The following is a 10,431-nucleotide window of genomic DNA, read 5'->3' as shown; positions in this document are numbered from 1 at the left end:
AAGAAATCAGAGATTAGCCTCTTTACATAGGATGCTAAAAACTGCTAATTAGTTAACGGTATTGGCTGTTATGCCTGTTATAGTAGCCAAAAAAAAAAAAATTTAACCAAAAATTTCAATAATTTATTTTTCATCCTTTTTGGAAAATCTGAATCACTTTTGTCTCCCTCGTAATTCCAAAGGCATCACTTTTTCCCTCTTCATTCTCTCTCTCTGTTTCTCTCTCCTCTGTATATTTTTTTGTCTGTAAGCTGTAACTCATCTGGGTTACTGAGTTTACTCGAACCCCAACTCACCCCTTCATTGGGTCTCTCAACTCACCTCACTTAACCCACCCACCAACCCAAAAAAACAATTACCCCATTTCAAATTTGAATGCCGTTTTCTTCTTCTTCTTCCCTCTTTCTCTCTCCTCCATTTTCTCCCGCTTTGACCGCCTCGACGACGGCGTCATCTTCCATTGACCCAAATCTTCAATACCCACTTCTTCAAACCCCAGAAAAAACCATTTCTTCATTCAGGCATTTCGTCGAACACCTTTCCTACATCCATGAATAAACCCAGTAAGAAACAGAGGTCTGATCTTAACTCTGAATCTATCAATACCATTCTTCAAGATCTAACCATTAAAGACGACAATGTCAGTGTTAGTGCTAGTGTTAGTGTAAGTCCTTGTAGCAGTACTACTCTTTCTGGGTCTGAAATTAGTGGGTTTATCAAGCCTAATAATATTGGGTGCTTGCTTAAAATGGCGGAAAATGGAGAGAGTGAAAAGAGCGTGAGTTCGAGTATGAGCGAGATGAGTAATTCTAGCAATAATCCCAATAGCAATGTCGATGCGAGTAGCAGCTTTCGAAGTAGCAACCCCAATAAACCTCATAAAGGCAACGATATTAGAATGGAGGCGATTCAATGTGTTAAAGGGAAAGATGGTGAGTTGGGTTTAGCACATTTTAGGCTGTTAAAGAAATTAGGATTTGGTGATATTGGAAGTGTCTATTTAGCTGAACTTCGAGGAATGGGGTGTTTGTTCGCAATGAAAGTTATGGATAAAGGGATGTTAGCAGGAAGAAAGAAGTTATTGAGAGCTCAAACTGAGAGAGATATTCTTGGTTTGTTAGATCACCCATTTCTTCCAACACTTTATTCACATTTTGAAACCGATAAGTTTTCTTGCTTGCTTATGGAGTTTTGTAATGGTGGTGATCTTCATATTCTTCGGCAGCGTCAGCCTAGCAAGCATTTCTCCGAGCAGGCGTCGAGGTTGGTTTTATTTTACTTTATTTTTGTCGATTTGTTGTTGATTTTTCGACGATTGGTTTATATACCCGGGTGTACAGTGCTCCGAGAGAGCAATAGTTAGGATCAATAAAAGTGTAAAGATGATGAGGGGGATTTATTGGTCTTATATTTAATGATAATGTTTTGGTAGTGTGGGTATGTGGGATCTAAAGTTGTTAATTTAAGGTACTTATGGCTGTAAATTGGGGGACATCCTTCTCTAAGAAAATCACTTGAAAAATGTCACTTCAACAAAAGATTTAGTTTGTTTTGTGGGGACTCTATTGAATTGATTTTTCCGATCTTCACATGCTATTTGATGTTATTCTTAAAATGATGGAATTGATTGACATTATACGGTCAAATTTATGGCATGCTTCAAATTTTGACCCTTTTTGCATGTATGCTTACATTTTAATTGATGTGAGAAAACCCTTGAATTATTTTGAGTCTTTCGTTTGTCCTTTCAATCATTTCGGATAATTGAATTTCAGGTGAAGAGAATGGAATCTAAATTTGATTGGTTTTCAATTATTGCAGGTTTTATGCATCTGAGGTGCTTCTTGCCTTGGAATATCTACACATGATGGGTGTAGTGTATAGGGACTTAAAACCCGAAAATGTCTTGGTGAGGGAAGATGGGCATATTATGCTCTCGGACTTTGACCTCTCATTAAGGTGTTGTGTAAATCCGACTCTTGTTAAGGGAAGCTATCAGCCCAATTGTACAAACACTTCTTACTGCATTGAACCTCGGTGCATTGAACCGTCTTGCAAACTACCTGTTTGCGTTGAGCCCTCTTGCTTGCAGCCTTCCTGTTTCAAGCCACGCTTTTTCAGCTCCAAGTCTAGTAAGGTTAAGAGCGAAAAGTTTAATTTTACAAACACATCCTCACTTCCAATTCTTATTGCAGAACCTACCAATGCCCGCTCTATGTCATTTGTTGGAACACATGAGTACTTAGCTCCTGAAATAATAAGAGGAGATGGTCATGGCAGTGCTGTCGATTGGTGGACGTTTGGTATTTTCTTGTATGAACTACTCCATGGTAAGACACCATTTAAAGGCAATGGAAACCGCGAGACATTGTTCAATGTAGTTGGGCAGCCACTCAAATTTCCTGAGGGTTCACCAGCAAGTTTTGCTGCTAAAGATCTTATCAGAGGTCTGCTTGTAAAAGATCCCCAAAAAAGATTGGGATTCAAGAGAGGTGCAACTGAGATCAAACAACACCCCTTCTTCGAAACTGTAAATTGGGCTCTCATTCGCGGTAGTACCCCTCCAGAAATTCCGAAACCTATAGACCTCACAATCTATAATCACACATCCAAAACATCATCAGAACCTCCTAATGACAAACAAGGTGCTTCAGACTCAGATAGGTCTTCGGGTCCTTATTTAGACTTTGAATTTTTCTGAAATTTCCCTCATTTATTTAGGATAATCTTTGATTAGTTAGGATAATATAAATGCCATTTGTGTATCCATTTTTTCATCAATGAAGTTAGGCCTTTTTTCCTGCAGTATTATGCTTGGCTTATTTGTGCTTCAAAAAAATCAAAATCATATGCTTTTGTGGGGGAAAAAAAACAGTACTACCTTACCCATTTCTCTCAAATCACAACGTATTCTCTTTTGAGACAATGACTACGGAGTATTTTTCTCTTTCTCCTAATCACATGAGTCCCTTTACTTTCATTTTTTGCCTATCATCTCCTAAAACACCGTACACCTCTTTACATTCACATTGCAATTTAACAAAGTCATAGGAAGACGATGTTCTTTTAAACTTGTTTTCTGTTCAATTCACCTCAACTCAGTTCATTATTTTACTTCAATTCGATTCGTTTTGGCTCTATACAACTCAAAAGAACACGACCAAATTACTATACGGTAGGATTCATACTCTCATATCCGATTATGATTCTCTTTTTCCAGCTAGTTAAAAAAGGAACAGGGAAAGATGCCTAGCTTTATTATGATTTGTCTTTCATTACACTGCTGTCATAAGTCATACTAAGCACAAAAGAAATTCTTTTTCATGTGGGTTCTTGTTCAATGTCACGATTTGCCTCGAACTAGGGAGGGAGAAAGAGATTGTGGCCCCAATTTCCCTTTTATTTGGCCAGCGTGAATCTTCACTTTTAGAGGGAACTATTGAAAATGGACTACTCATTATGAAAATTCCATGCAAAAGTCAGTTGAATTTCTTTTTTTTTTGGGGGGAGAGATAAATTGACAGTTAATTTTCTGTGTTGCATTTTGCTTTTCTTTTGTTGGAGGTTGTGCTCCCATTTTCTTTGTTAGGGTTTAGGGATGGCAACGGGTCGGATCTGGACCGGGTCCGGATGAACCCGGATCCAGATCCGTTTTTGTATGTAGGATCCAGATCCGACCCGGATCCGTCGGGTCTAGAAAATGAAGACCCGGGTCCGGATCCGTCGGGTCCAACGGATCCGGGTCCAAAACGGGTCCAATATATTTTGCCTAATTTTTTGCAAAAAATGTAATTTTCGGGTCAAAAAATTTATTTCAAACTTACGTTGTTGGTTATTAAGTTCAACCCCAAATTAACCAACTTATACACTCATATTTTGAATTAAAATTAAAAACAACAAAAAAAAAAAAATACGATGTTACATATGAGCTAGTGAAAAAACAAAGATGATGTATATAATATAAGCATCCAAAATTTATCTGGTTAATTTTTATCATTACTAACAATATCAACATTTTTAATAAAAAAAACAAACAATTTTAGTTTTTTTTTAATAGGAAAAATAAAAAAACGGGTCCACGGATCTGGATCCGGGTCTAGGGCCCAGACCAAGATCCAGATCCGTTTTTGTCAGCAGGACCCAGATCCGACCCGGATCCGTTGGGTCCAAAATTTGAAGACCCAGATCCGTGAAAAATGGATCTGGATCCACGGATCCGGGTCGGGTCCAGATCCATTGCCATCCCTATTAGGGTTGGGTTCATCTTGCTTTGCTCCATAATATATTTTGACCAAAAAAATTAAATAATTTAATTAAGTTATGTTCAAGTGTTTTAAGAAAACAGTTAATTTAAGAAAGAAATGCACTTAAAAAAAAGTGAGGGAGAATGTATTTATAACATGAAAAAATCTAATATATATATATATATATATATATATATAAAGGGGAGTTTTTTTCCCGAGTTTTTAGAGAGCCACATAGGATCTAATTTTCTTAGTGTGCCATGTAGGATTATAAATTTTAGTAGTAACCAATTAAATAGGAGATTATTAAAATCTTTTATAATTAAATAATTCAAATGCCACGTAAGCAAAATTGGCGAATGAGATTTTCCAATTTAAATTAATTAAATATAAAATATTATTTTTTGATATTAGGAATTTTATCTAAATATATAACAAATTTTAGCACATACATATATGTATTAAAAAATTATTTTTAAAAATTCAAACAAACCGTGCATCGCACGCGCTTCATCTAGTGATTATGTAAAATCGAGTTAGGCATAAGATTGGGGTCTATGCTTTTCTTTTTTTCCACCTTTGGGAACTCCTAGTTTTTTTTTTCCCACCTTTTAGAACTCTAGTTAAAAATGTGATTAAGTAATCCATGTTTAACTTACCAGACTAAAAACTCAATCCCTTAAATAAATTTCTGCCAAAACAATCTAAGGTCTGTTCTCTTACGTTGAAATTCAATTCAATTCAGTTCAGCTCCTAATTTCCTTCTCTTATAAAATATTCATTTCAATTCAATTCAGCTCAATTCAGTTCAGTTAAGTTCAGCTGAATTCAGTTCAGTTTAGTTCAGCTCAGTTCAGTCAATGAGAACAGACCCTAAGTCCCTTCATTAACTTGCTGTCAAGTCCAAAAAAACATAGGTCCTTAAAAAGTGAAGTCTTAGGCTTGATTGCTTTTCAAAATTCTAGGTAATTCCATATCAACAATATATATTCGATTCGATAGTACTTCCTCTGTGTTTTTTGGTGCATCAGTTTGACCAGTATTAAGTCTTACCAAAATGAGTTGAATAGAATAAAATGGTGTAGTGGGATTTGTTGGAAAATAAAAAATCGTAGAAAATATATAATAGTGTAATAGTTTGTTAAAGAGCTAAGTAAGGGTTTTGTGAGTAGAGAAATAATAATTCTAAAAGGGTGTGAATGGGGACCATGTGATGAAAGTAAAATAATAAAACCAGGATGTCTAAATAAACGAATGATTTAAAAAATAGTTAATTTAAGAAAGAAATGCACTAAAAAAAGTGATGAGAACGTATTTATGGCAAAAAAAAAAAAAAATAAATAAATAAAATTACATTATACAATTAATTAGTATAACATAAAATCTTATATGTGGCTAACTATATAGGGTTACCACTTCACACATATGGTAATTAATGGAATAATAAGGCTTAATGTGATAAGCAAATGGGACAACGTACCTCGACAGATGTGGAGTTACTCCAATGAAAAAATAACACAAACTATTATGTAGTTTTGGTGGTGTGACACTACTACATCTCTTCCCTTCTCTTTCTCTTACCTTTTTCTCTTCCCTTCTCTTTCTTTCTCTTGCGATTTGGTGGTACATTTTGTTGGTGCAGTTTAGAGGTTATTTGGTGGCGATTGGGTGGTGCTATTTAATTTGTTGGTGGCGATTTGCTGCGATTTGGTGGTGTGATTTGTTAATGGCGATTTTGGTGTGATTTGGTGGTGGCGATAGGGGTGCGATTTGGTGGCTACTTGGTGCGATTTGGTGTGGCGATTCGGTGGTGACGCTTAGTGGTCTGGCAATTTGGTGTTGCATATTGGTGGTTCGCTGCTAATGGTGGTGGCTAGGTATTTGCAATGAAAAGTTGCGAAAGTGTTTTGCGGTGGAGGTGGTGGCGATGTGGGTTGATTTGGCGGTGTTTGTTGTTGCGGGGTGATGCGATGATTTGTGCGGTTGTTGTTATTGTAGTTTGTTATATTGGGTTGGTGTTGGTGAATTGGGTAGAGAAGGTGGCGTGAGTGGTGGTGGTTGAGTTTGGAGTTTGAGCATTTTTGGGTTGTTGGCTAATATATTATTCATTTGAAATAGAAATAAAGAAAAAAGAGGAAGAGGGGGAAAGATGAGAGAGAAGGACGTACAAATATTGTATGTTGTTAATCATATTAGCTTACAAATGACGTATATCAGCCATTAAAATGAACATATCAGCCAATTGATGTCTAATATTAGTCAGTATTAGACACAAATTGAACATTAATAAAAACGTATCATTCAACACAAGGAACATATTAGCTAACAAATGAAACATATCAGCTAACAATTTAAAAAGAACATATTATCCAACAAAAGATACATAAAGGAACATATCAACCAACAAAAGGATCAAATCAGCAACACAAAAGCAATAGGTAAGCTAAAAAAATAAACACATCAACCAACACAATGGGACATATAAGCCAACAATTAAAATTTACATATTACTCAACAAAATGAAAATATCAGCCAACCAAAGGAATATATCAGATAACTAATGTCAGATAGCAGCCAACAAAAGGAACATATCAAAATTTTTTTTTAAAAAAAAAAAAAAAAAAAAAACAACATATCAGCCAATAAAAGGAATATATTAGCCAACACAAAAGCCATATCAACCAACAAATGAAACATATCAGCCAACACTTGAAACATATCATCCAACCAGTAAAATATATCAGCCAACCTACGTGCGACAGTCCGTATCGAATACATTCTCAATGAAAAAATATGTTTACTTTCTTAAATAAGTTAATTTATTCTTTTTGTCAGTTAAAAAGACCAATAACAAAAGTATAATGAATTACACAAATGAAAAAATGACATTACTATTTTCTAAGAGAAGATATTCGGTGAGGCTTGTAACACCCCAATAATTATCTCTTTAAACCTGTGAGGACCCTGAACAATATTCAAGAGAATTACTGGCGTGCTACCGCCCATTCTCAATGAAAAAATGTGGTTACTTTCGTAAATAAGTTAATTTATTCTTTTTGTTAGTGAAAGAGACCAATAACAAAAGTATAATGAATTACACAAATGAAAAAATTACATTACTATTTTTCTAAGAGAAGATATTCGGTGAGGCTTGTAACACCCCAATAATTTTCTCTTTAAATCTGTGAGGACCCTGAACAATATTCAAGAGAATTACTGGCGTGCTACCGCCACGTGTTCAAACGTTAAGGCTTTATCAGAAAATAGCAGCGGAAAAACTAACTCAATTATAAATAAGTTTCAAAACCAATAACCAAAACCAAATTAAATCATACAACTTGGAACCATTAAGGCCCTTACTACAAGAAAAAGGGTAATTAGCGACGGCCAAAGTAGTCGCAAATCCGTTGCAAAAATGGATTTGCGACGGATTTGCAACTACTTTGGTTCGTTGCCAAAGACCTCGTCGCAAATCTATTTTTGCGACTAATTTTTGAACAGTCGAAAATTTAGCGACAGATTTGCAATGCCTTTGCAACTACCATTTAGCGACTAACTTTCAAATTTTAGCAACTAAATTATTGTCCGTCGTAATATATTTGCGACGGATTAGCAACTACAGAGATCAATGTTTTAAGACTACTTTTGCGACGAATTAGCGACTGCAAGACCAAATTTTTGCGACTACGAGACTAAACTTTTGCGACTACGGAGACTAGTTTTATTGTGACGGATTTGCGACTATTGAGACTAATGTTTTTTGCGACGGATTAGCAACTACATACGAGACCAAATTTTTGCGACTACAAAACTAATTATTTGTGACAGATTAGCGACTACTGAGACTAATGATTTTGCAACTAACCAATTAGTCTCTAAAACCAAATTTGCAGTCGCTAAATATTTGCGACTAACTATCAATATTTGAGACCATAATTAAGCGACGACCAATATTAATCACAAAACAAAAAAGGTACCCACGCATAAATTCAAATAATCAAAATGTTAATTTTATTCAAATATCCAAAATATCAATCAATTTTGTATCAATGTATTAAAAAACAATATTTAACTCATATGACTAATTGTTCCAAAAGTCACCTCCCATATAAAAAAAAGCTACTTCAAACAAGAATTAATGAGAATGTAAAAGACCAGTTGTTCATAAAATTACCACCAAGAAAATAAAAATCACTTAGTTGTATCACGAGAGCGGGTGACTGCAGGCGTATGAGGCTTATAAGGACGGTAAACTTGTTTTACAAGTGATGCCATTTCCTGCAATGTTTTTTGCATAGCTAATTTTTCCTTCTTCCATGTATCTTTTTCGATCTCATGATTTTCGACGAATTCCTTAGCACATTTTAAGCTCTCTGCCGCTAGTTTTTGGCTTTCTTCTACCTTGTTATGGTTTTCTTCCGCCATATTCTTTAGTTCTTTAACTTGAGAACTTAATTGAGAAATCATGGAAGGAGTGGAAGATGATGCAGTAGATTGAGAAGTAGGATCACTCTTGTAATACATATGTGAAGCACTTCCTAAACCGTAGACTTTTCCTTTCTTTTGCCCACCTACAACCTCCAAGTAGACTTTGTCGGGGTTTATCTCAATTCCTTTGTTCTTATATTCCTCAAGTTTTTCCATATATTCTCCCTGCATTAAGATATGTATTAGTAACTATGATCTCAAATGTTAAAACTTAAATAAACTAAATACATTTTTTAAAAAAAACAACTATAATAAAAATACAAGCAATGACTCGGGACATCGTCCGGGATAAAAACTTGTTTAGACTGCTAAAACACAATTTAATTTAATTGTTATCTTATAGTCTTTCATTTTGGACATCAGATCAGTACATAGCAGTAAAAACTTGCCTTTAGATACCATCTGATTTATTTAGATACCATCTGAGTTTGGTTACAAAGTGAAAAGTTAGGTGATGGTCTAAGCAAATGGTATTGATGGCAGTGAGGGTCCAAGCAGTTATTAGTAAAATAATTTATGTAAGCAGTTATTAGTAAAAATTTCGACAGAGTCTCCTTTGTAAATTGAAGAATTCCCTCCTATAAGGTATGGCTTCAAAATAAACCTGTTTCAATTCACATTATGCCATACCACATTAGTCATATGATTAATGCCGGCAAATCATTCTCATCCTCCAACTCAATCACACAAACAAATAAACAATCCATTATATCTCCAAACATTAACTACCATATATCTTTTTGTAATCTTAGAAAAATATAGAAGTATACTCATACCATGACTTTTTGAGACTTGTCACCCATCAATTCAACTTCATCATTGCCCACACAAACAGAATGAGTGCTCTCATAGACTTCAGCAGCAGTTGGTAAAATTCCATCCTTTTTCTTTGCCTTGTATTAGAAGAAGTTGTTAGCACTTAAATAAAACAACAAAAAATAGGGGGACATAGACTGCAGAGCAATTGTAATAAAGACCAGTTATAGTCATCTATATTAGTGGCTAAAAAGTTTCTACTTGCTTCAATCTTATATTAAAAATCATAAGTTTGCTGCTAAAATAATACACTTACCATTTTTTTAACCACTTGAGGAGTAGATACGCTACCTTGGCGATGGCCAGGGTCAAACTTCTCTAATGTTTGGCCAGATAACCGATTATATCTTGCTTGGTTAGAACGTTTCACAAAATCAGGATGCTTACGCTTATTTATGAATTCAGCTCGAACAGTGTCTGTCATGAAACTAACTTGCTTATGGAGAGCCATTTTGAAAACTTGGTTCAATGTACCCCTAAGTCGGTCCCCAGCTTTTTTTGTCAAATTCTCTCCTAGCCTTAGCATCGAACTCAGGTCTCCAAGTATATGTACGCTGCACATAATTAACAAGTAAAGTAAATTATTTTAACTCAAAATAGCATATTATACATTAATAATTTTATTTCTGATTTATTTAACATAAAGCATCCCAACTTCAGATTGTTGTCTCAAACTTCAGACTGTTTTATCTAGGCATGCAGTAAATATGGCCAGCAGTACCAAGTGAAATATAAATCAGAGTATAAATCAGATACAATTGTGCCATCACTCCAAAAGGGCAACAGAGTATATGCATTAATTTAATAGTTGTCTGCTATCTATATGGCCAGCCATTGGGTGATATCTGTCATCCCTTAAGCATCCAAACATTGGCTAACATGT

At 35.0% G+C, this 10,431-nt stretch overlaps 2 protein-coding genes across 2 annotated transcripts; one reads left to right on the top strand and one right to left on the bottom strand.

Moving 5' to 3' along the window:
* Window positions 1–366: 366 nt before the first annotated feature.
* Window positions 367–2,784, top strand: LOC145555803 (serine/threonine-protein kinase D6PK-like). The gene is made up of 2 exons (XM_081617524.1): window positions 367–1,263; window positions 1,822–2,784. The coding sequence occupies exons 1-2, from the start codon at window positions 551–553 to the stop codon at window positions 2,699–2,701; spliced, it is 1,593 nt and encodes a 530-aa protein (XP_081473650.1). The 5' UTR covers window positions 367–550; the 3' UTR covers window positions 2,702–2,784.
* Window positions 2,785–8,275: 5,491 nt separating this feature from the next.
* LOC145555802 (uncharacterized) lies at window positions 8,276–10,219 on the bottom strand. Its single transcript, XM_081617523.1, has 3 exons — window positions 9,805–10,219; window positions 9,509–9,625; window positions 8,276–8,897 (listed from the first exon to the last, which is right to left on the bottom strand). Exons 1-3 carry the CDS (start codon window positions 10,108–10,110, stop codon window positions 8,436–8,438), a joined length of 885 nt encoding a protein of 294 aa, XP_081473649.1. The 5' UTR covers window positions 10,111–10,219; the 3' UTR covers window positions 8,276–8,435.
* Window positions 10,220–10,431: the final 212 nt, after the last annotated feature.

Source organism: Chenopodium album, chromosome 8 (assembly GCF_948465745.1).
Source record: "Chenopodium album chromosome 8, dcCheAlbu1.1, whole genome shotgun sequence".
Lineage (NCBI taxonomy): Eukaryota > Viridiplantae > Streptophyta > Magnoliopsida > Caryophyllales > Amaranthaceae > Chenopodium > Chenopodium album.
Note: the sequence above shows the minus strand (reverse complement) of the source record. Positions and strands in the feature narration are given on the sequence as shown.